The sequence below is a fragment of the Lactuca sativa genome, chromosome 9 (assembly GCF_002870075.4).
Source record: "Lactuca sativa cultivar Salinas chromosome 9, Lsat_Salinas_v11, whole genome shotgun sequence".
Classification (NCBI taxonomy): Eukaryota; Viridiplantae; Streptophyta; class Magnoliopsida; order Asterales; family Asteraceae; genus Lactuca; species Lactuca sativa.
In genome coordinates this window covers 189872405-189899175 of record NC_056631.2, presented here as the reverse complement: position 1 = coordinate 189899175, position 26771 = coordinate 189872405, and the positions used below count along the sequence as shown (strand labels likewise).

Genomic DNA, 26771 nt, shown 5'->3' with positions numbered 1-26771 from the left:
TTTTCCCCTTTAGGTTTTATAGTTTAAATTTGAATTCAAAAGTTTTGTTGTTTTGAAATTTAAATAGTTCAAACCCTAATGTTTTGAAAAGGTTTCAAAACTTTCCCTCAAGTTTTGGAATTTAAATTTTGAATTAATAGTTTAATTTTGATGTATATTTAAATTCTAAACCCAAATGTTTTGAAATGTTTCAAAACTTTCCCTCAAGTTTTGGAATTTAAAAGTTGATTAAAGGTTTAATTTAGGAATGTTAAATTCTAAAACCCTAGTATTGTTTTGAAAAAGATTCAAATCACACCCTTATGGTTTTATTAATTAATTAAGGTGTATAATTAAAAGAGGTTTAATAAATCCATAAAAGTTTTGGTTTACAATTTAATTGAATTAAAGGTATAATTATTAAATTTGACCACCTAGTATTTTAAAAGTGTAAAATATACCCTATACTATATATATAACATTAAAAGTATAACATTATATATATATATATATATATATATATATATATATATATATATATATATATATATATATATATATATGTATGAGTAAAGTCAGTCTTACCGTTAGTAGGCCTCATTCACAAAGCTGGTCTATAAGGGATGTTTAAGGAAATTGCCTATAAAATGGCGATTGAATGGGTATCCACTCTTACCCACCGCACTCTTGACTAGTGGAGGGTCGTTAGCCGAACGGGTAGGATAGGACAAAACCTTCCATTATAAGTATAATGAAATACACAAGTAACTAAATATTTTACAAATTCCCAATCTTAGTTACTTAGGCAAAAGTGAATTGATGCAATTCCATGAAATTACACTTTGTGCCCTTGCGAAGACGTTAGTGGAGCGTGTGTGGTTTACCGGCACACTAAATGGTTCTAAGCAAAGGTAGCAAAGGGTGACTCAATGTTTGTCATAGTTCGATGGAGCATGTGTGGTTTACCGGCACATCGAATAGGTGACTGTAACATGTGGGGGCACCATGTAGTTTGCATGGTTATTCACACCCGCTTTGTGATCCTCAGCATCCCAGTCACAAACAAGAGGTGCATATCGAGATTTAAGCATGCCATTGAAATGTTCAATGAATCTCATAGGATCTAGGAGTTTTCATAGATTTAAAACTTAAAATTTCTTTTTCGTTTTTTCATGGTGGAAATTAGTGAATCGTCATTCACTTACCTTCAAATGTTTTGCAATTTGGGTTACGGCATCCCTCTCCCGAGTTGTAGAATATTGTGTTGGGTCCTAGCCTTAGTATCTCATTTGGGTGATTTACTAAGGACTCAATCAATCAACTAACTTGAATTCGTTTTCTCCCGTTTTGTAGATGTCAAAGTTCGACAACTATGGTCTTCCCAAATCCCGTGGAACAAGCTTTCCACATGAAGATGATATTCCACGATTCGATCGAGGAACAAGAAATCATGCTTCACTTCCTCCACCTCCTCCAATTATTCTCCCTAACCCACAAGTTCAAAGGCTTGAAAAGTTCAAGATCACTCAAGCCCTTTTGGCAAGTAAACAAAAGAAGGAAAGTCGGTGCGTGCACACGTCCTAGGGATGAAGTCACACATTGATAGGTTAAGAATGTTGGGATCCGTTGTCTATGAGGAAATGGATGTTGATTGGGTTCTTCAGTCACTTCCTAACTCATATAGTGAGTTCGTAAGAGAGTACTATATGATGAACTGCGACGTGACCCTTATAGATCTCACCTATATGCTTATTGTTGTTGAATCAGCAATGGTTTGGCGCAATAGAAAAGCAAAGTTGATTGGTGAATTTGCCTTCAAGAACTTTATGGATATAGACAATGGCAACGAAAGACATGCTATGATCAAAAAGTTTGATCATAAGAGAAAGGCAATGTCTGAAGTAGTTCCATGTCATGTTCCAAAAGAGTCAATTTGCTTTTATTGCCAAGAGAAAAGGCATTGGAGACGAAGCTGCCCCATTTACCTAAGAGATCTAAGAGATGGGAGAGTCGAAACGTATGGATCTAATATAGGTAAAATCCATTAACTAACTCTTTTAATCTTCTATTCTAGATTCTTAATACATAATGTGATAAGATTACAATTGATGTTTTGTAGGATCGAAGAAAAGAAAGGAAGCTTAAGGGAAGAAGTGAGCAGAATCTAACTGTGAAGGAATGGATTTCGATCGCATTTCTCGAAGATTAGATTATTGAGCTACTACTTAGAGTTAGAATTAGATTGCTAAGAAAGATGTATTAGCATAGTTTTTCAATGAATTGCATTGTAAAGGACAAATTTTTCCGCAATAAAATAAATTTTGATTTTATATTATTTATTTATCGTTGCAATGGCGTATATGAAAAATTGATGTTTGAATGTTTCTATTATTAGCAATAATCGATTTGGTTCTTATTATGTTATTTGTGGAAATGTCGAAGAATTTACCGAATAAGGAAAGTTTCTCATCACCCAAGTTTCAATTGGACAAAAACTTGGAATCATGCAACTTGGTTGCACGATGAATGAGAAATTTCATATTTGGAAATTAGACTAATTCATTGACAAAGTGTCAAGTGAAGGACTAGGAGATCGAATACACAAAGTTGCGTGTTGATCAAGTCCACCATAAGAGTAACAAAGATATTCGTCATGATTTACTAAAGGTTTAGTAAATATGATTATACTTATAAGATTAAGTGTAATTCTGAATTGATTGAAAAGGTTTAAATCAATAGCAAAACGAATAAGAAGAATCAAGAATGCAGAAAGATAAAAGTTTCTCCATTCTAAGAAGAAGGGAGAGTACCTTTTATGCTTTATGATAGGTCTTAATGATTAAGAACCATATCTCAATTGATCCTCTAAGTGAGTCTTAGTACAATTATATGTCTAAGAAGAGGAATCAAGAATTGAAGAAATGGTTAAATCAAGAGGTCAATCATACTGCGTACCAAAACAAGTCTTAGAGTTAAGATTGCGACATTGAGTGATAAGTATCAAGAAGGTTTATAGCATTCATAAAATATGGAAAAGTTGTGATGTCTTGGAGAAGACAAAGACCAACTAGGACCAATTTATGAAGTGTTTTGATAAAAACTACACTAACTCTCGAATATTTATTTGTCAAGAAATGGTTATTGACAAGAGAATCTTATATGTCAAGGAGTAAGTGGGAGTCTTAATGGTCTTGAAAGGTTTCAAGAACAAATCAAATAAACCTTATCGATCATCACTAGCACACGAGTTGAGGTTTACAACCTATCGTGTTGACATTATTTTGTTTCTGTGTCAATCCAATCGAGTTAATTATGCATGTGAGTCCTATGAGTTCTCATTTGAATGCATAAAAGGCAAGGACCTTGATCAATGGAAAGTACATTGATAAGAAAAGGTGAGCTGCTTAACTACTTGGAAGACATGGTGGGCAATTGTGCTACAATAAGGCAAGAAATCGAGATTAAGAAAGTTCGATCCATATGAGTTTGAATTTGTCGTAAACTTTGGTTTTAACAAATTCACATGGATAGGAGCACATACACCGTTTAAATATAAGTGTCATAAGATTTCCTCCTTCATGAAAATGATTGTGAGGAAATGCTTTCACTAAGAAAGATTTTAAGAAGATAGTGATTGTAAAATTGCATTCTCGAATTCGATTATGGTTACGGTATCCCTTTCCATAATTTGAATTGTAAGGTTTGGCAATTAGTCTTAGTTGTTTAGACACACACATGAACTATCTAAGGCAAAGGTGTATACGTTCAAGAAGACTTGATAAAAGATTATCAAAGCACTAAGTATTAGAAACATGAACTTAAGAAATTCAATAAGTATTGTTTTTTTCTGGAAGTTAAGATGTTTATGAATACATGTCGAAGCTAGTGGGAGCATAAGTGTTATGTTTTATAATAATCATCATGATAGTGGGAGCATAAATGTTATGATTGTATGATTATTAAGGAAAGTATTGCAAGTTGGCAATATAGAAAACAAGAGTTATACCTTGCAAAGACGTAAGGGTTGTAAAGTTGTTTTGCTATAATTAAGGGAGAGAATATTATGCTTCGTTTCAAATCTAAAGGCTTAGGTTGTGGAATGTTAATAATTTAGTCAAAGGTATATAGTGTGTTCTTAAAATTTCGATTATGATTACGGCATTCCTCTTTACAATTCGAATTTTGAGAACATAGCAAATAAAATATTATGGCAGAAGATTGATGAAGTATCAAATCTTTATGTAAGACATTATGCATTGTGTCCCATACGCTTCGGGTATAGGATCGATTGCAAATGCTATAATATTTGACCATTCTAAAATTTTCCAAATGTCTAGCGTATTTAGAGGGAAAAGGGACAAGAATCGGTTTTGACTAAATAATTAAACAACTATCAAAGGACAATCCAAAGTTCGCCAAGGATTGGTCGCTTGTGAGTAGTTGGAAGTATAGTATTGGAAAATATGGAAATGTTTCCGTATTAGATGGACCATATCGACATTATTATGAATAGATAAGATTCTATTAAGAATGAGATGTCATATGGAAAATATGGAAACGTGTCCATATTGGGAATTGAATATTGAAAATCTATGTCTAGATTAGAAACTTTTATGCAAAAGGATGTTCAAAGGAATGTAATTTGAGTGAGAGACGTCATATCTAAGGAATTGTATTGTAACAATCTCCAATAGAGGACTTTGTAATATCATTGGCAATAGTCTTTGTGACTTTAGTGCAGTGACATTACGAAAGAATCATTGCATAAAATGTTAGAATCTAATATATTCTATAAGTAGCAAGAATTTGATATTCTCACACTTATGGAAAAGGATTAGGAGTTGTGAAATGAGAATGATTGGAAACGTGTTCAATTAGATCGATTTCACAAAGAAAGAACCATAGGTAAACATTGTGTGCATGCTAGGAGCATGGGAAAAGTGTAGTAATAATTCGAGTAAGAAGTTGATTACCCGAAACAACAAATAATGAGTAATCGATATGGTGATAAATAAAAGGTGTTTTATTTATGCTCAAAGGCTTGAGGCCATATGAGATTAGTATTATTCTTGTGTTTCACATTGCATGTTTTGACTTCCTGAATAATTTAATTGGTTGAGAACAGTCAAATTATTCGAACGGGCCACAGTCGTTCATATGTTGGAAGTAGGTATGAATAAAGACTGTCGTGAATTGGTGTGTGGATTGTCTAAAAAAGTATTAGACATAAGCAAATGTTTGCTACAACGTTCATGAGTGCTTATGAATATGAATTTGAGCATTAGATTAAACCCACGCTCACTTGGATCACTCCATGGATTGTATCACGAGTGATTGGTGAGACGATAACATCTTATATTCTTGAAACCGAGATGTGTGCGTTGTATCTTGCGAATCGGTTGCACATTGATAATATGTAAACGCACCAGTAACTTGGTGTCATAAAACATATTATTGTGTGTGATTAGGTGAGTAAGTGCAAGCAAGCATTGCATCAAAGTTTATCCGTTCCTTTTATACAAAGTAGGATAAAAGCGATATCTTTGGGCCCCTCGATGATTTAGTGATGGCAAACGTAAATGCTTGGCCGGGCTAGGGCTAATTTGATTTGTTCAATTAGTCAGTCGTTATAAATCGGAATTCGAGAAATAGTACAAAGAGAATGATTTGAAATCATGTCTCATACGATATCTAGAATGGAGGAATATATGATCCCTTATCTAAAGGACACGCATATCTGATAGGATCAGAGTTGACAGCGGCTTTGGAAAGCTACGATTGCAGATCAGGATCTGAAGTCATACGCATAATAGTTATTAGACTTATCCAAGTGGGAGACTGTTGGATTAGTGTCTAAGTCCATAACTATTTTGGTATGTACTTGACTCGATGGTGCATGGTCCTTTTGGGTTGCTTTCACCAAAGCAACCTGATAGGATGAATTATGGAGAGAAAGGATTAAATATGATTTATTAATATATTATGAGAATAATATATTAAAGGAGAAATCATATTGTTTAATTAATTACTAATTAGTTTTGTGACTAAAAGAGATTAATTAAACTTAAGGGACTGGAATTGTAATTATAAGATAATTGCAATTTGGGCTATGGATTGCCTTATATTAAGGAGTGGACGAATTCTATGGGGAAGCCCATAAGAAATCGTCAAAGGCCTTAAGGAAAGGGGTCCATGGGTTGCTTAGGGCTTAAGCATCCAATTTAGGGTTTCCTTGTTAGATAACCCTAATAGCCTAACTATATATACATCCCTTATGACCCAAAAACGTGGAAAAACATCCTTCTAGGGTTTCACACGTTTTAGGGCAGCCTCCATCCTCTCTCCTCTTTATCCTCTTGCTCTTGGTGTTTGTGAACCATTAGAGGAGTGACATTTGTGACTCTAAGCTTTCTAAAGTCAATACAAGGAGGAATTGAGATTGTTATTGCTACATAATAATCAAGGTATGATTTAAACCCATTCTTATGTTAATATGATTACTTGTATGCTAGAATTAGGGTTTATAGTCTTGGATAACTTGCATGTACAATAGAGAAACCTAGATCCAAGCATTAGGGTTTGTATGAGCACATAGGATGTTCTTAGGACCAAAACTCATCACTATTTATAAAATCTTTTTAGAAAACTTACTTTTTTTCAAAAGGATTACCAATTCCTTAGTTTGAGTTCAGACACACCCAAGAGTGTGCCCAAATCCCTCAAACCAATGATCTAATACCAACTTGTAACGTCCCAAAATACCAACAAAAATTTTCATTTTAAACAATTGATTCCATAAAACCACTTGTTCCAAAACCAATTAGAGTGAACAATATTTTCTAAACATCAGAGTAAAACAATATAATTAGTACGGAAAAGCCATCAGGGGATGTTAGTAGTTAAGCCGAACCATTCCCTTTGAAACTTGAAGTACCTGAAAATGTTAAACCACCAACCGTACACACGAAGCTTAGTGAGTTCTCTAAAATACCATATACCATACATAACCTCGGGCCCCGCCCACGAAGCTTAGTGAGTTCCCTAAAATACCATATACTATACACTTTTCGTTGAGCACTGTTACTCTTGTCCGCTGCAATAACATTAGTGTTATTGACATGACCAACAATACATTACAACATCGATGCACAAAGCACAACCTATCGCTCAAACTGCAAGGTTATTGATATGTGCATATCTACATATATATTTTACATCATATCTTAATACTTTTAGCTATAATTATGCTTATTATAGAACAAAATGTACTTATTATGTTTAATATCTGTTATGTAGCATAAAAGACATGATCGGAAGCAATATGGAAGCTGGAAGCAGTAAAATGTGAGCTTAGGCAAGTAGAAGACACTAAAGAATGTTGCTGGATAGTTTGACCACTCTTTAGTATTTTGGTAATATCTCATGACTCGTAACTCCAATTAAGGCGATTCAAAATGATCTAAAAACTAGACAACATTTCGTACGACTTTCATGTTTTGAGAAAATGTTGATTCTCGATAACCGTGACGTGGTGAATTGAATCTTCGCAATTCTTGACGCTAACTTGGAGAATACGGGATAAACTCGAGTACCACGACGAAGTGTCATTACCACGACGTGGTGGCCATTAGGACGAATTTGGGGACTTGGAGATGACTTTCTGGAGAAGTATTGTGACAAAAACCCTTCTAAGAACCCTTTGGGGTCGATTTTGAAACTAGGAAGTCGATTGGAGCAAGAATTCACATCTACAAATTCGGTTTGCTTAGTTTAATGATGTTTAGCTTAGTTTACCTTTTGTTTACGTGTTCATCAACTATGATTATGGGCTAAAAACCCTTGCTTTCGTTTAGATTAGATGAACTCCTAAATACTATGTGTTGATGTATTGTTTGATGGATTGGTGAAGTTTGTTTTGCTTTAAATATTGTTTGATAAATCTAAACCTAACTTATAAAAGTTTCTATCTTTATTGCCTAGTCTCAAGTTTTATGTAGTTAAACTGCAGTTAATTACATGAAAATCGATTTACCTAGTTGTTTATGACCATTAAATTACTAGAGCTAGAGATTGATCATATCCTAGTGTAGGTGATAAGTTAGTTGCTTAACTGTGTTAGAGAGCACTATTTGATCATAATATTTGCTTGATTACTAGACTTGACCAGAGAATAATAGTTTGTAGATTCTATCATTCAGAGTCCAAGTTACCTTTAAAATCAATTTAGTATCCTTAACTTGCATGATCATTAGGGTTAAAGTTGTTAAATTAACTTATGCTAAGTAGTCTGACTATGATGAATAGTAACTAGTATTTGGTAACTAACAGAATTAATCCATTATCTTGAAATCAACCATATGAAACATGAGGGGTTCAAAGATAAACGAAAGTATCCTTTATTCTTGATTTAAAATCGTCTTTCTAGTTGTTTACTTTAGTAATTAGTTTCTTATTTTAATTTAAGTTTTTCTGAACTTGTAAAATCAGATAAAAAAACCTTTATTTTAGTTGTTTTTCTTAGTTTCGTTTTTAATAGTTATTTTATTAATTAAATACCATTTCCTATGATCGACATCCGACTTACCTAAATTATTCTACAATTCGACTAGGTACATTGCCTAGGTGCATTCTAGCTATAGTTAAGTTCGTTAGGTTATAAATTTAAAACCAGATAGATATAATATGTGCGCATCAGATGTATTAGTCTATATGTCATATTATTGTACATGTCATGCATTTTATAGCTATACAATCTTCTTTGAGAGATTCACTTTCCACCGAGCATGAGCACTGTTACTCTTGTCTACTACAATAACATTAGTGTTATCCACATGACCAACAATCTAGTGCAACATTAATGCACGAAGCACAATCTCTCGCTCAAACTGTATAGTTATATCATTATTCTAAAAGTTCATTAGGATTTATGTTAATTATCTTTTTTGCATGGTAGAACTATTGAAAAAAAATCATAATTAATTAATAAGTTGCTTCTATATTAGTTACATTTTTCAACAACGGGGGAACTCTAGAAAAAATGAAGTGATATTGACATTCCATATCTAATTTTCTATTAGTGATAAGGGTTTAGGCTCAAGCCCTTTAAGGTTTAGGTTAAACCATTTTTGTATATCTATTTATATGAGGTTTAACCTTCACTATTAATTAAATGATTTATTCTATAACATACATGGTATCAGAGCTCTAAGTTAAAACCTTATTGTTGACAATAACCCACAACCGTTGCTTTCCACCTCCGACGACCTTCTCTTATAGTCGTTGGAGGTGCCTTCGTTATACTTAAATATTTTTTTCTTTCTTCTTTCTCCTTCTAAATAATAATACAGCCGCTGATACCAAACGATAACTCCTTCATCGACTTCTTTTACTGCCCCGTTCTGCCTCCTCAGATAACCTCTTCTTCTTCGAATCTCTTTTTCCGAGTCCGCCTCTTCTGATGTTGTCACTGTCTCCCTCTGATGACATTATCTTCCGAGCAACCTCTGATCTACAATCGTCTCCCTCTCCATCTATCAACACTGGAGTCGCCGATCTCGCAAGAATCAACTCCATCCGCTGCAACTCGAACCCTTTTCCCTATCGCTGCTTTCTTTGGACTCCTCTACTGCCGACTCCATGACCATCACCGTTGCCACCGACTCTCTCTTCTTCTACAACGGAACTGTATCACTTCTTCTCCAACGAGAAATCACTGTTAGTCGCCATCGTCAGAGCTCTGCAACCATCGCTACTTTTATCTATGTTTTCTTTTTACTTATTTTTTTTAGTTTAATCATCCCCTCCCGATCAAACAGCAGGGGGTGTTAGTGATTAGGATGAAGCTCAAACCTTTAGGATTTAGGTGAAGCCACTTTTATATATCTATTTATACTATTTATACGAGGTTTAACTCTAAACAATCTATTCTATAACATTCCACCTCTTTAATTTCATACATTAATATCTTTGCACTTTCCACATCTATCTACTACACTTTTTCATAACTATCGATAGTAGTTTTTATATAATCGGACATCATCGTGTTAATTGTGTAACACTTATATTTATTCATTGGGAAAGTGTTAATTGTGTAACACTTATATTTATTCATTGGGAAAAGAAAATTCAGAAAATTGATTGTTGACAAAAAAAAAATGGCAATCGTCGTCTCAGCGATGATTATCTTTGTCCGTATTATTGAAGGAACATGCAACTTCTTTCCCTTTGTCGACATTCTTTGATGACTTAATTGTCTTTATTTTAGACAAATATTTGTGGTGCAGATGTAATATATGACAGAATGATTCCCAAATAAAATGAAAAAGCTTTAAGCAACCAAAATTTTGACATTTCAGAAAATTATAAAACTTCGTTGCTCTTCAACGAAATCTTATTTTCTCATACTTTGTACTATTTTCTACAAACTTTTATTGTAAATTTAACAAATTTCGGCATTTCGCAAATGGTTTACTTAAATTACTAATGTCAGCCTCAATTTACAGAAACCAATATTTGGAATTTCGACGAATTGTGTTTCTAAATAAAAACGAAGAAGTCTAAAATAATTGCATCATGGATGTAAAAGTAAAAGTAAAAGTAAAAAACTAATAATTAACACATCTAAAACTCAAAGGTAAATAATTAACTCATAAAATAAGTAATTAATTAGTACAAAGTTTCTCAACCAACATCTTAAAAACCCAAATTTCAGCTCCGGCTCCGGCTGCCGTGGATCACCTTATGATCCCAACCACTTACTTCCACCTACCTAAATTTCCCACCAATTGCCCCCCATCCCTATTTGTTTTCCATCTATACACTATCAATCTCAAACCAAATTACCAAAACACCCTCCTCTCTTCCCCTCCTCCTCCTCCACCACCTCCATTGCCGCCTTCAAAAGTTGCTCCGGTGTAGCCGCTGGGTCAAGATCCCAACACCCATCCGGTAAATTCAAAGCTTGACCTTTCAACAAACAAGCCGGAACTTGATGTGAAAATTTCATCATTTCTTTTTTAGAAATCAAATTCTTTGTGGGACCCCTTTGATACACAGTTTTATAACCTTGTAATTTAACCAATGGTGTCACACAAACTCCAACCTTATCGGAGTAATCATCAACCACCTCCACCATCTCATACTGCCGCCTCGCTTTCGCGGTTTTCCGGGACCAATTCCGGTACACCGCCCACACGTCGCCTCGTTTCGGGTACACCGTAATACATCCGCCTCTACCGGTTTTCTCCCGCCCCAATAGATGAGAAAAGATGTTGACTTGGTCAACGATGTCGGAATGGGAAACACGGAAGCTTCCACAGGATTTCGAGATTCCGGAGTTTGCGGATTCCGGTTCCGGTTTTGAGTTTAAGTAGGTGATGTGGACTTGAAACGGTTTCACGGAGATGACTTGGCGGATTATACAGTATAGACGCGGCATTCCGTCTTCTTCGTCGTATATCGCCCATATTTGTTTTGGTTTGAAAACTTCTTCGGATCTATCCATGTCAAAATCATGGAAATCCGGGTCCGGAACCGTAATCGGAATCGGAACCGGAACCGGAATCGAATTACTTTTTTTCAATGTCTTTCCATTCTTTTCGGTCTTCAAACCGGATTCCAGTTTCATTTCCTTCAACTTATCGCGGATTACCGTTCTCGCTTTTTCAATCAACATCTTTCTCGCATCAAACGCCGGTGCAAACGAGTATTGTCTCGTCGGAATGTCACCACACTCGGAATCTCTGATTCCGGTTTCCCCGATTCCATTCCGGGGTCCGTCTCCGGTTTCTATCTTTCGTTTCTTCGGAGGCCTACCTAACTTCGTCTCGTTCCCTCTCGTCTGTTGTTTTTCATTCCCTTTTGATTTACCGATGGATTTGGAAGGTAAACCGTTGGTATTGGGATTCGGATTCGGATCGGAATATCCATTCCCATTCCATTGGAATGACACATTCCCGTTGTACTCATACCCGTTTCCAAAACAAACGGATGTGCTTGGTACATAAGTGGTGGCGTATCCATTTTCAGATGAATATGACCATGGAGTATAAGTCACAGGAGCTGTTCCCGTTTCAACAGCAACAAAAACACCTCGACAATTTTTACATGAAAGTCTTTTGTTCACGTATTTTCTTAAATATTCATATTGGACACGACATGAAGTGCAAACAGTCCAAAAAGTGTCAAGTGTTGTTGTGTTATTGACAGATGAATGAAGTGAAGCCAATAAGTGTTTATTTCTTTTAAGATCATACGCGTGTCTTTTCACATTATCAGATAACACAGCCCATGCTTCTGAAACAAGCTTAAAAGCTTCATCAGCTCCTACTGTTTTGTTTTTGTCAGGGTGAAGAAGAACAGCCATCTTTTTGTACCTTTTTTTAAGAACTGATTTGTCTGCAGATGGATCTAATCCGAAAATGGAGTAGAAATCAATTTCACGGTTGATTTTGGTCTCTGTTGCTGCGTATATTTCAAATGTAGCCACCATTTGAGCTATTCCTTCAAGTTGAGGGCATAAAGATTGAGCTCTTAAAGCAAACTGTTTTGCACCTGTGAAATCTTTTACTGTGAATAGCTTTTCTGCATTCTCTTTAGCTCTAAGAGCTTCTTCTATTGTTGGGTCCATTTTGAAAAATGTTTTCAGCCCTACAAGACAATTGAATTACTGTTTCATGATCCACCATGTCTAGAAAATGTAAATTACAAAAAAAAAAAAAAAACTCTCAGATGCATGCATTCAAATTGGAACTAGAGAAACAGGAATTGAAGCAGGTAGCATAAAACTACAAACGCATAACACGTTTGCAAAAGAAATAATAAAAAATGACACATTTTAGTCTCGTGTTTATGATGACTTCGATTTGTCGTCCTTCAAATTTGCGTAATTTACGAAATGAAGCGGATAATTAACCAAGATTGGATCAAAAATTACTCATTCGCATGATTAATCTACAACCAAATTTCAATAACAAGTTAATTAGAAGCTTAATTACAAAACCCCTAACTAATTTCCCCCAAATTAAACTCAATTACCAGTTCAGGAAAGTTCATCTAGGTCAACACGATTTCAAAATTATCTCTAATTGATAATCAAACGAATTAACACAAAAAAGCAACCAAATTGAACATAATCGTTGACGAAACAGTAAGATCTCACTTCCGATGAGCTAAATAACAGATTTTAACACAGCGAAAACCCTAAATTATTGAATTAGTCGAACATCATACAGTATCTAAACACGAAATTAAAGTGAAACTTACTTGAATCTGCATCAAACAGCAACTAAACAGCAACTAGATCTCAAATCCGTTAGCGGATTCGTGTTGGTCTGCTTCAGATCTACGATCAACGGAAGGAGCTTAACTTTTGTAAATTTAGGAAAAGTGAAAAATAAAAAATAAAACTTAACCTTTAAATAAATATAAATATACCTTGTAATTATTTATACTAAAATAAATATTATTGGGTAGATTTCATAATTAAAAACCCGAAAATAAAAGCAAATTGTGGAATTCCGGCAATCGACGGGAGGATTTGGCAATTCCGACAAGTCGCCGATCACATGGACTATTCAAAATAAAAATTAAAAATATTGAAATGTAAAATACGTGAATAATACATGTTTTAATTGGATACAAATAACGAATGAACCATTTTTTCATATCTAAAATATGATAACATTTTAATATAAAATTATATATTAAAGTTTTTGACCTCCTAGACAAAGTTGATAAATTTATCTTACTTTATAAATTTACACACATTAAATAATCATCTGATGAATTGAATAACGAGTTAAAAAAATAAGGTAAAATAAGGCTAATTATTGTACCTGTGCTTTTTTTTTTAATTATTATTAGTCTAATTGTTCTTTTCAATTTTTTTTGTTAGTTTTATTAAGCTATTATTGTGTGTGTTTTTTTTTTTAATTTAATCACTTAAAGTTTTTATTTAGAAAAAAAGGAAAAACTAAATACATAAAACTTTTAATTTTATAAGTCATTATAGTTTAAATTCGTTCGATTTAACAATTAAAACTTTTAATCCAAAAAAAATCAGTTAGAAAAATTATTCTACATTTTATTTTGTAATTCATTACCATAAAAAACTTACAATAGTTATTTAAAAAAATAAACTTTAATGATTAAACAAAAAAATATATACAAGGGATTTTTGTAAAATTTGCCCTGAAAATATATAATCTGAAACATTAGATTGTTTGAAGTTGAATTTTCTACAATATCATGCGGACAAAAAAAATGGTTTTAGAAATTATAGTAACATCTAATTACAACAATTCCATATACTAAAAACATACTTTGATTTCCTAATTAATCTTTTGGTAACACATGAAATGAGAATCATGAAAATATTTAAATAAGTTGCGTATACATGTAAATAATATCTCAACTCAAGAAATGTATCTTTCCAATTTGGAGTCCGTCAATGTTACGATGATCATGATCTTACATTTTTGTACGCGGACTCCAACTTTTAATGTTCTCAAACCTAATTAACATGTTGCATCACGTGGAAAATTTCTTTTCAAATGTTGCACCGATAGTAGTTTACTAGTTTGACATGAGATTCAACTCCCAACCATGGTAAGCATCACAAATATCATAACTCATCCGCATAATTTGACATTACGGATGCAAAGAAGCAAAACTACTTGTGAGTTATTCGGGACCGGCTTGTTAAAAACTTAACTCGAAATCGATTTTAAACGAGCCCGAGTTAAACTCGAACTTAATATTAAGCTCGTTTATTAAATGAGCTCGAGCTCGAGCCTATGTCACTAAACTCGATTAGGTTTGTAATCCTAAACGAGGCTATATAATATATATATATATATATATATATATATATATATATATATATATATATATATATATATATATATTTATAATTTTTATATATTAAAGTAAAAACTATTTGGGGAATTAGGGATTTAGGGTATTAATAAATGAGATTCATGACGAGCTTGAAACCGAGTTTAAGCTTATTAAGGAACGTTAGACAAAAAACGAGTTGAGTTCATGCCTGAGCCGAACTTGCATAACTTTTTACGAGTTTGAGTCGAGCTTAGTACAAGAAAGCTCGAATCGAGTCGAGCTCGAGCCCGAGTCTCGTATAACTTAAATGAGCCTGAGCTGAGCCTAACTAGACTCAGACTTGAGCTCGGCTCAACTTGTTTGCAACCCTATTTGACACGAAATCCAACTCTTGGTCCAAATAAGTATCATAACCTATCTCGATAATATTAAAGGTGAAATGGGCAAAATGATTGGATCACAAGACATACATAGAATAGTATGATGAAAAACTTAGCTCACAATGAATATCAGATGAAAAAAAGAGTAATTTTCATTCGACCAAGGTTTATAAAACACCTATCGGTGAAGAAATATGTGTGGTTTTTGACGAGTTGAAGTTTTTTATTGGATACGAGTACCAATTGAAAATGACACTAATATTTAAAGAATGGAACATCACAAATAGGAATTTGTGGATGGGTGGTGAGATTGGTGTGTGATAGTGACCGCTGACAATGTAAATGGGAGTCGGTGGATAGACAAAAGACTGGACGGTGGGAGGCGATGGTGTTGTTGGGTATGGAGGAATAAGGAGAAAGAGATGAAGGAGCATGGGGCGCTCATGATGAAACAATGAGGCGAGGGTTATACGTAGACCTGAAAATTCAAGACACAAATACATAAATCGTGTGCGACACAACGTGACACGAATACACGACGTTATTACATCTTGAAAATGGTGATAAAACATATTTCTCTTTGTGTATCCGTGTTGTGTGTCAAAATCATGTCTGACGCATGAAAACAACACAAATACATCAATTGCCATGACTCCGCAGTGGGTCTCAATATTAGAACAATCTAATCTTTTTGGAACTGTTAGCGGAACAATCTTGTCTTTTTTCATACCAATTTTTGCTCGATCGGTCTTTATAGAACCAATTTCGGTCTTTTCTGTTTGGTCAAGTCGCCTTTACATTAAAATTTTTTAAAAATGATACGTTAAATTTTTATGAAAGAAATAAGAAAAAAAAGTTGGATAATGCATGATTAGTAATATGTGATTAACAAAAAAAAAAAGAAGGATATGCATATAAACATGGGCGGTCTGTGTTTTTGAGATTAGACCGGTTATTTTTCGATCCAATCTTATTCTCGATCGTTTTGGTTTCAATATTCATTAAGACATGTAAAAAATCATTCTTTTTGTTTATGTTTACCAGAAAACCAACTTTTTAAAATTAGACAAAAAAAACACAATAAATATTCGTCATTTCAAAAAAATTCTTAATCTTTATTTTTTACAATCTCAATTATAAATTTTAAAGACTTTCAGCAAGGTTTTCAATTTTCAATTCATAAAGACCACAAATATAACAAAGCTCTCATAAAATTAGTATGTGGTCTTTTTCTAACCCAAAAGGCAAAAATTATCTCGACTAAAATTTTGTATTTATCATTTGTTGAAATCAAACATGCCTAACTATTCCATACTAAAATCCATGTAAGTGATAGGCCCAACCTGTAATAACTAATAAGCCTGTAAGCCCAAAATATGTAGGTATTCAATATTCATCCGCCCAAAACGCCTTTATAAACCAACGTTTACAGCTAGGGTTTCTCATCTCACATGGCGCTCTGATTTCTACGAATCCTTTTCCTCGAAATCGAGCATTAGTTGTATCTAAGTAATATCTTCATCTGTTTGATTTATCATTCAACAAGTATAGCTGCATTGTACCAAGAATGAGGTCGATTGATACCTTTTTCTTGATTGCCAAATCGGCTGTAGCTAAATTCATTCTGAAGTTTTACTGGCCGGTTGTCGTTAATCTCAGTCGATAAATCTGCTTACCGAACTTCATATATTCTTTCAAAATCGATTTTTGAATTTCATTTCGTTTTTTGATTGATCTTTGAAAAATCGCAGAAGAGTTGTTTGATCGAAAATGGCGTTTTATTTTGTCCTTTTTAATGATCTCTTCTGTTATATAAAAAGAGCGATCGCGTCACTTTCCAGGCAATATGCTTCGAACTCACCAGCTCTTTGCGTCTAACGGTGACTACATTGTTAATTAATTAAATCTCAGAGATTATAAGATATTGTTACTTTATTTAACTACTATAATTGTTTTTCTGATTTTTATTTTGATAAAATACAAAATAGTTTTATGTTATCTGTTATTCGATTAACAATTATGAATTTATTTTCAATAACAAGAGTGACAAAGTCTTGCAATAGATTGTAAATCGCTACACAAGTACTCTTAAATCATTTACGTAATAATGATCTTGAATTAATACGAATGATAATAAATCTGAACTAATAATTGAAGTAGTTTGTAAAATTAAGAAGCGAGATATTTGCTATTTACGACTTCCTTCTGTGCAATAGATCTTCCATCAAAGAAAAAACTTAAGGTACCATGTCATCTATGATTTCACGTTTCCACTGAAACAGAGAGATCGATAGAGGGGAAAGAAACAAAAAATACAAATCGATTTTTTTGTGCTTGTCTGTTCGATTGTTGCTAACGAAGAAGGTTGATGAAGGAAGGGATCGAGAAATAGAGATTAAGAGGAGAATGAAGGAAATCATGTTATATGTTACTGTATTCGTTTACTATAAAAACAGTGTGAAAGCACATGACCAAGCGTGTAATTTATTGTAATTTGTTCTCTTTTTGTTTATTATAAAAACAGTAACAAAGCTGTGAAAGCACATGGATCAAGCGTGTGATTTACTCAATAGTCAATGTTATATTTTACTATATTTGTTTGAAAGAGGCGGGCTAATTAAAACTGGTTGACCTAGAGGCTTTGCCACTGGTTGACAGCTGTGAATACCGCGAAACCAGATCTATGTCCTTATATAAAGCCTTTACTATCACCGTTAAGTCAGTGTAAACGACAAAATGTGTATATCAGTGTTTCTATGGCAAGCTCATCCACTCTACCCGTTTCTTCTATTGCTCAATCGAGATGAATATCATATACGGTGAGTTAAATTTGAAATTCAACCATTTACAGACTCAATTTTGTTCCAATATACTTGAACTTTGGCAGATGAGTTTTTTCTGCTAACTACTTGTTATAAATATGATATGATCGGAGATGAATACATCTGACTAATTGGTTTGCTATATATGTAAGACCAACGGAGCCACTATATTGGTGGGAAGGTGGGAAAATATTGGGTGGCAGAGATGTGACAGCCGACGGAACATGGTTGGCCTCTAGCAGAGAAGGAAGGGTGGCTTTTGTTACTAACGTTCGTGAATTGAACTCAATATCTGCTGCAAAGAGTAGAGGTGATCTTCCAGTTCGTTTTTTGCAGGTTGGTTTTTAAGTTTACATTGTATTAAATCATGCCCACCAACTGTTTGTGTTTTTTCCTGTTGGTATGATTTTGGTAATTTTGATGATTATAGAGCAAGAAAAACGCCATGGAGTTTGCAGAAGAAATTGCAAAGGAAGCAGATGAATACAATGGATTCAATTTGATAATTGCTGATCTTTTGTCCATGAATATGGTTTATGTAACCAACAGGCTGAAAGGAGATAAGTGCTATGTGACTTCAGTTTCACCTGGGGTCCATGTCCTATCAAATGCAAGTCTAAACACTCCATGGCCTAAGGTTAGCAACTACAGCTGCCTATTTTATGCAACATATTTTCACTTCTTTAGTCTATTTATGCAACAATATTGTGGCCTTAAAAAGAAAAGGTGTTGCATAAAGGTTAATGTTTTTTTTTTTTTTTTCCTAATATGTATTGTATCTATCTAATTCTGTACTTAGGCTCAAAGATTGGAACATGGTTTTAAAGATGTTTTGGATGAATATGGTGAAGGTGAAATTCCAATTACTAAGTTGATTGATAAACTTATGAGAAACGTTGTAAAAGATGACATCAGCATACTTCCCGGAATCTATGATCTAGATTTTGAGTATGAGTTGAGTTCTGTATTTGTTAATCCAGTACCTCCAAAGGTAACAATTTTCCCAACTTTCTTATTTTGTTCCGTTTTGTCAAGATTTGAAGGTGCTGACGTGGCGTTGACATGGGAAAACATATTGGGTTTATACCCGTGTGGATGCCACGTCAACAATAGGCTGCTATTTCAAGATCTTAAGACTTATATTTGATTCTGAATGTTGGTGATATGCAGGACTATGGTACACGAAGTACTTCTGCATTGGCTGTAAAAGCAAGTGGTGAAGTATTCTTTTATGAAAGGCATCTTGAAAATGGGTTATGGAAAGAGAACACAGAAACATATATGATTGAGAAAATGAAGTGAGGGTTAATGTGTGAAGAAATATAAGTATGTTGCTGTTATGGGTAAAGATATGTTAGTAAGTACGTTGTTATGGGTAAAAAAAATAAAAAGTAACACATGTTGCTATTTCCTGCAACTTGTCTTATTTTTTTTAATATTATTTGGTATGAAAGTTATACTGTGTGCCTTGAACAAAAAGAAATGATCAATTATAAGTTGATATGTATGTGATCCTATTTGTAAGAAATAATGAATTTTGAGAAGTTTCTATTATGTACTCCATCAAATTTGTACTTAAGATGGTATTTGGTTATGTATAAGAAAGATATCGACAAAAGAAATAGATACAAGTGTTTTTACGTGTTTATTTAGTGTGTGTAATGGTGTATAATCTAACTTCTGGTGATTCATGAATACCAAGCATCAACAAGGTAGAAAATTTATAAATTAGATTCTGGGTGAATAGAATTTACATTAAAGAATAGGTGCAAGATAAAATGTTGGAAAGAATATATATATATATATATATATATATATATATATATATATATATATATATTCCTCTTGTTCTTTTCTGCAACGCAAATCGTTATTATGTCTTTTAAAACCATGCATAAGTTAGAAACAAGATTGATGATTGTAGGTTATAGTATGCAAACCTTTTAAAAGGGAGAGTGTAAATAAAGTTGTAAGGATGAATGGTATGGTCACAATGGTCATGAATGAACAAGACACAATGATGATGCTCATGAAGAGATTGCCTTCTGCTGTGTGATCCGATGAAATTTCAGTTGTAATATTCATATTCTAAGAATGGGAAAGTCCTTGTGACTTTTTTCCTAGAGAGGTGTTAACACAAACTGTATGCGACTAATACTCCTGTGTGTAAGAAGCATTATAATTTTCATTATATTGAGCATAAGTAATCTTCTAAGATTAAGATATGATTGATTTTGTTTTGTTGCTAAAATGTTGGAACTTTTACTGGCGATATGAATTTTATTATCGAATGTTTCAATAAGTATTGCATATTTAAGTTTTTGCCATATTAATTTATAAACTAACTAATTATAAATTAAACAATGCAAATAAGATGACATATTTGTCAAAAGCTACTACTGTTCACACAGACAGTTCACAAAGTACATACCAAAATGCGATATATGTAATTTATCAATTTCAACTATAATAGAAGACTAAATTGCTTTCATAACTAGATGCACTTTCATTTGTTTGTGAATTATAACATCGTATATTTATCTATTTCTTCATTTTTCATCCCAACAACAAACAAATCCCCAAAAAAATAAAATGAAACCCCTCTAACCCATGCATAGCATGGGTTCACCACCTAGTATATATTAAAAATCTCTCAAGTTAGGAACAAATAAAGTTCCTAACAAGTTGGCAAAACTAGTCCTTTTTATATACGTTCCTTTAATTCCATCTCTTTTGTGGCTGTTCTTTCCAATGGGGCATTTTATGTCGTTATCTCTTTTGATCGTGCGAACGTGTTCTTTCTGCTTTGCTTCACCGCTTTTTTACCCAATCAAATTACTCCACCACAACAACACGACTCCAGCTCGCTGTCTCTTTGGAATTCCCACCTTTAATCACCTATCCACCACCTCGCCTTGGCCAATTGTCATAGCTTCAATCCTCTTCCCACCCACTACATGTTCACATCTACTCCAGCTGTCTTCCATGGAAGCATCTCCAAACCTACCTATTAATCTCTCTCTCTCTCTCTCTCTCTCTATATATATATATATATATATATATATATATATATATATATATATATATATATATATATATATATATATTCTTTTTTTGATTCTCCGTTTTCCTCATCGTCGGCTTCTGATTTCCGACAACATCCAATTCGATTACACGCTGATGTCGATCTTCCATCGTTTCCCTTCCCAACGCCTTTAAATCGATTGGAAGGGTGAAGTCGATGCGGGCTGGAAATGGTGCGCCTCCTTCCTGATTAAGCGCCCCACCGGACATCACCCATCTATTCTTTCTATCTCTGAATTTGGAGCCGATGCTCCGTCTAATGGAGGGTTCTACTTTAGAATTTTTGTGACCTCTTTCATCTCTCTGTCTAGGGTTTCGTTATGCAACAAGGAACAACGGCTTCTGATTACCATCCAACTTTTAATTTCCAAATAATCCGCCTTCCAAAATTGGTTTCCTTTTCTGTGCAGTCGATTGAACTGAAGCAGGACCAAACAAAATTGTGCCATGATTCAAGGGCGTGCGACACAGCTGCCGACCCCGACAACAACCATCTTGAAAGTTCTTCTTCCGACTTTCTTCTTTTCTTTGTCTTATGTTCTTCTATTCTGTCGTATTTCCCGTGGTTTAGGGTTGTATTGGGTTGCTCCGCTTTAACTTATCCTCTTTTAGGTTTTATGCTTCGTTTTATCTCTTTCTTTTCTTTGTGTTATCAGATGCACATACCTACCATTCTTTGTCTTTTTAAAAATTTTTTTATTTTTTATTTTTATTTCACAGCAACAAAAATATGTAACTGTAACATCCCAAAAATACAGGCCAAAAATTTTGTTTTAATTATGTTATTACATAAAACCATCTGTATAAAAACATTGATAATAACGTCTCATGTCAAAAACCAAGTGTCAGTAATTCAAAACATAGTATTATAAAACCATATCAGAGCGTAATCCCCAAGGATCTCATGTGAGGAAAACATAGTGTGATGCGCTGCGATCAAGCCGACTCCTTTCCTTTGAAAACGAGAACCTGAAACCAAAACTGTAAACCGTAAGCACAAAGCTTAGTGAGTTCCCCCATCATACCACATACCATATAATCATATAATGAACAGCTAGGAGATACGAACCTCGCCCACACTCATGGAGATACGGGCCTCGCCCACACTCAGCTAGGAGATACGAGCCTCGCCCATACTCTACTAACTGGGAGATACGAGCCTCGCCCACACTCCACTATCTCTGAGATACAGGCCTCACCCACACTCAGCTACTATCACATATATCATAACACAAACATACTATCAGACATACCTGGGGTGTCCGAACTACCCTTTGGTCCTAACAACCGAACTTGGGGACTATTCCCCTCCTACTACCACTATCACATATAACATATCATGCCAGCATATAAACATATCATCACCTACTGTCAGACATATCTGGGGTGTCTGACCTACCCTTCGGTCCTAACAACCGAACTCTACTACTATCACATATAACATGTCATGCCAGCATATAACATATCAGGTAGTAGCAAACCTAGATGATATCACAAAGACAATCATCTAACATACAACTCTTATTGGTGGGCCAGCATTGTGGCCGTAGACCCACCGCTACTGGAAGGTAACTCACCTCACACTGTTGAAGTCCCGAAGACACAATCCCACACTTGTTGAAGTCCCGCAGACTCGACCCCAGCTGCTGGCTTGGGTCCCAATACATAATCATATGTACATTCTTTGGGTAATTACTACATTACCCCTCGCTTGGCTTATTCAAGCCCAAGGCCCAATCCGTAGGCCCAAAGTCAATTAGGAATCAAAGCCCAACACATGGCCCAATTTTCCAAATTGGGCCTAGGCCTATACATGGTCTCATTCTAAGGCCCAACATCATATAATCATTAAGGCCTAAGCTATGGCCCATCTATGGCCCAATTTTCCAAATTGGGCCCAAGCCCCATACATGGGCCTTACCCTAGGCCCATTAAATTACTCTAGACCATTTGCTTGATCTTGGATAGTCCATTTAATAACCCAAATCATCAAGGCCCAATAGAAAGGCCCAACAATAAACCCAAGTGAAATTAGGGTTTCACATAAAATGATGATTAGGGTTAAGTTTCCTACTTAACCCATTAAGGACTTAATCCATTAAGCCCATTATCGCTTAGATTAATCTTTGCCAAAGCTTATTATTTAATATCTCAAGTTATTAAATAATTCTTGTGTGTGTGACCCGATTAATTCTTAAAGTTTGGTTTTCATTGGCATTAGGGTTTTCCAATCCAAATATTAGTCCACTTATCAATTTGTTGGCCTCTTATGTCAATTAGGGCTTTATTGGGCCTATTAAGCCCACTAAAATCTTAATAAGCTCATTAGGGTTTTATTGGGTCCATTAGAGTCCATTAAGCTTCATTGGGCCCATTAGAGCTCCTTTGAGCCCATTAGGGTTTCAAGCACCCCTCCCAAATGAATCAACTCACAAGGCAACCACACCGCCACCCGGCACAGCGGCCGGTGGCGGCAGCCACCACCTCACGGTGGTGGTTATGAATTTCTTTCCATTATTCCATTTTTTTTACATTTTACATTGCCAATCTGATTAACACACGCACACATCCTAATCTAAATAAAAACACACACACAGCCACCTAGTGATGGCCGGCGGTGGCGCATGGCAGCGGCCTTGCGATTTCCGGCTAAACAAAGCACCAAAAACACCTATTAACACCAAATGATTGACTGAAGCTAAGGCACACATGAAATACTAACACACCATGCATCGCCTAACAACAGTGGTTAGTGGAAACTTGATGGAGGAATCCCGGAGGGCGGCAGATGGTGGCGCAACGAAGTGACCATAGAAACAAAGTTAGCGGCGGCGCGACGACGATGGCTGGTGGCGTCTCGACGATTTAAGGAAGAAGGAAAAGATGAAGTGAAGCAGCAGCTCTAGCAGTCGACAACGCTACAGCTAACGGCGGAGGATAACGTGGTCAAACACAACGACCGCAGCTTTCCCCGATTGCACCGATGACGGCAAGCGGCGATATCTGTCCTCGTCGGCGACTTCCTCTTCTACAGCAACGACAGCAACCGCGACGCTGCACAATTTGACGATTGGTTTCAATGGCGATACCGGTTGGCTAGGAGGCGTCGGCCGTACATCGCAGCAATTGGAGTGGCGGCCGGAGGGACAAGGTGTAAAGGTGGTGGCTGTTGGGAGAGATGACGGCTGCCTCCACGTTTTTGGGTTAGGGTTTTGGTAGCGATGTTTTAAACGGGAAGGAAGGACATCGGGTTTAAATCCCGCTCCTCTCAAAACTTTGCTCCTAATACAAGTTTAGTCCCTCCCCATAGGATCCTTTTCCAATCAAATCCTATATTTACCCATTAAACCCCAACATTAAAAATTCATTACAACTTAGGTACGGAATTTACCAATTTCACCCCTGCTTCCATAATTCCTCACAAATCTGATCCCAAATTTACCAAACAGCCCCTTAGCCTCAAAATCACTTCAAATGAAATCCTAGAAGTTACCATTTAGTCCCTGCCTTCATAATTACTTACAATTTAAATCTGAACTTACATTTTACCCCCGAATAATCCAACTTATGACATTTGGCTTCCTAAAATCAACACCTTGCTATATAATTATAAATTTTAGGGCTACGAGTCATACATTAATTAATTAATTAATTTGTTTAATAAATAAACGGGGTTTTACAGTAACACCCATAAAATTGAAGCTAATTTAAAACTTTTTAATACATTTAAGAATCGTTAAGTTATTATAGTTTGGTTTCAAAATAGTTTAAACATCAAAGTATCCCCCAAACTACCGATACACATACAGTCCAATAACACATGAAAAAAATAACATATCATAACAACTGAACAACATGCTATGGGTCCACAACTTTACAAGTTGGCTTACCTCCTGGGCCCTCAGTACGACTCTGGAATGCATATTGGGCCCTCAACTCGAATCTGGAATGCCATCGAGCCTTCAGTACAAGTCTGGAATGCCTACCGGGCCCTCAGCTCGTATCTGGAATGCTCCTGAGTCCTCAGTATGAGTCTGGAATGCTTACCGGGCCCTCAGCTCATATCTGGAATACTCTAGGGTTTGTTGGCTACCGCACGGAGCAGTACAACCTCAACCCATCCCACATAACATGTCGACATGTAATAGATAAATACACATACAGGAAATCAAACAATATCACAGGTAGTCCTGCAGACCTACCAAACTAGCATATCAACTGACATACATCACTAGCATGCAATACTAACTCATGATTAACATCTAACACTGCTAGGATAATACATCCAATGGGCCGGCCTTGGTGCCTTAGACCCCTTAGTATAGTGAGGATAACTCGCCTGACATTGCTGAAGTCCCGTAGATAAAACTCCAGTTGCTGGTAGACAGGTTCCCGAACTGTCAACATCAAACAATACCCAATTAATAATTAGGTTACAAGCCCAAGGTTCAACTCACACTATAAAAAGCCCAATAGCCCAAATGATGGGCCAAAGCCCAACATATGGCCCAACTTTCCAAATTGGGCCTAGACCTATACATGGTCTTTCCTTAAGGCCCATCCAATTATCCCAATCCAATTCCCATGGCCCAATAGCACATGATCATAAAGGCCCATTTATGGCCCAATTTTCCAAATTGGGCCCAAGACTCTCACATGGGCCTTATCCTAAAACCCATATAATTATTTAGTCCATTAATAGTCCAATTACCAAAGCCCACTAGGAAGACCCAATTCAAGGCCCGAGTAAGATTAGGGTTTCCACATGAAATAACAATTAGGGTTAAGTGTTTCTTACTTAACCCATTAAGGCTTAATTCATTAAGTCCCATATTATCTAAGGTTAATTTGCAATGATTGTTAATTATTATTTTAGGTTATTTAATAATTCCCGTGTGTGTTGTGACATCCCCAATTTTCACGGCCAGAAAAGACCGATTTTATTTATGCTTTATAAAAATCAGAGTACTTCATTTCATAAAAATGTTGCGGAATTTGTTCCTAGAAAAACACAATAAATACGTTATCAAAACATTTTCAAAGAAACGTATTTTATTCATTTTAAAATGTTTGGGATGTCATCGTCAATACAGAAACATAAGCATAAACGGAAATTACATTTATTTACACTAGTGATCTACATCTCTTTAATCTCTTAGTGTAATGTGACTTCGTATCAACACCTGTGATATAAATAAACTGAGTGGGTCAGGTTGGGAAACCTGGTGAGTACATAGGGTTTTCAACCCACAATATTATAATTATTATGTTTAAACAATCAAACAATAAACCCAGTTTACCCATCTCCATTATCTTCTTTACTCTTAAGGATTTAACCTAAGAGTCATCTATCCTGCATTCGTTTATTCCGAAGTCCCTTACTTCCAGGGTTATAGGACTGGCACTAAGTCCATAGCTGCCAATGTTCGTTCGTAAAGCACTAATTCCATAGCTGATATAGTCTATTCATCGGGTACTAAATCCATAGTTACCAGTGTTTATCTAATAGGTACTAAGTCCATAGCTACCAATTCCCAACAGGTACTAAATCCATAGCTACCGGTGTTTGTCCAATAGGCACTAAGTCCATAGCTGCCAATGTTTACTCACATCATCTTTTATCTCTCATCGTTCATCTACCCATGTCATACCCAACATATTCGTATAT

At 35.2% G+C, this 26771-nt stretch overlaps 2 protein-coding genes and 1 non-coding gene across 5 annotated transcripts; 2 read left to right on the top strand and 1 right to left on the bottom strand.

The window, feature by feature from the left end:
- Positions 1–10600: 10600 nt before the first annotated feature.
- Positions 10601–13604, bottom strand: LOC111889743 (uncharacterized). 2 transcript variants are annotated; one of them, XM_042898034.2, is made up of 3 exons: positions 13414–13604; positions 13243–13321; positions 10601–12646 (listed from the first exon to the last, which is right to left on the bottom strand). In XM_042898034.2, exon 3 carries the CDS (start codon positions 12605–12607, stop codon positions 10808–10810), a length of 1800 nt encoding a protein of 599 aa, XP_042753968.1. In that variant the 5' UTR covers positions 12608–12646; positions 13243–13321; positions 13414–13604; the 3' UTR covers positions 10601–10807. The 2 variants fall into 2 exon arrangements, with proteins under 2 accessions (XP_042753968.1, XP_023741669.1); XM_023885901.3 differs by having other exon boundaries at positions 10601–12627; positions 13414–13603.
- Positions 13605–16637: 3033 nt separating this feature from the next.
- On the top strand, positions 16638–19573 carry LOC111889755 (uncharacterized). 2 transcript variants are annotated; one of them, XM_052767413.1, is made up of 6 exons: positions 16638–17673; positions 17809–18016; positions 18172–18355; positions 18450–18656; positions 18819–19010; positions 19190–19573. In XM_052767413.1, exons 2-6 carry the CDS (start codon positions 17934–17936, stop codon positions 19319–19321), a joined length of 798 nt encoding a protein of 265 aa, XP_052623373.1. In that variant the 5' UTR covers positions 16638–17673; positions 17809–17933; the 3' UTR covers positions 19322–19573. The 2 variants fall into 2 exon arrangements, with proteins under 2 accessions (XP_052623373.1, XP_023741677.1); XM_023885909.3 differs by having other exon boundaries at positions 16638–18016.
- On the top strand, positions 16802–16889 carry LOC111889814 (small nucleolar RNA snoR109). The gene has a single exon (XR_002849636.1). It is a non-coding gene; the product is annotated as a small nucleolar RNA snoR109 (small nucleolar RNA).
- Positions 19574–26771: the final 7198 nt, after the last annotated feature.

Excerpts from the sequence above, each read along its gene's own strand:
- LOC111889743 (XM_042898034.2), bottom strand. The coding sequence starts at position 12,607 with ATGGACCCAACAATAGAAGAAGCTCTTAGAGCTAAAGAGAATGCAGAA.
- LOC111889755 (XM_052767413.1), top strand. The coding sequence starts at position 17,934 with ATGTGTATATCAGTGTTTCTATGGCAAGCTCATCCACTCTACCCGTTT. Across the intron at positions 18,017-18,171 it reads CGAGATGAATATCATATACG|ACCAACGGAGCCACTATATT; the intron begins GTGAGTTAAATT and ends TATATATGTAAG. Across the intron at positions 18,356-18,449 it reads TTCCAGTTCGTTTTTTGCAG|AGCAAGAAAAACGCCATGGA; the intron begins GTTGGTTTTTAA and ends TGATGATTATAG.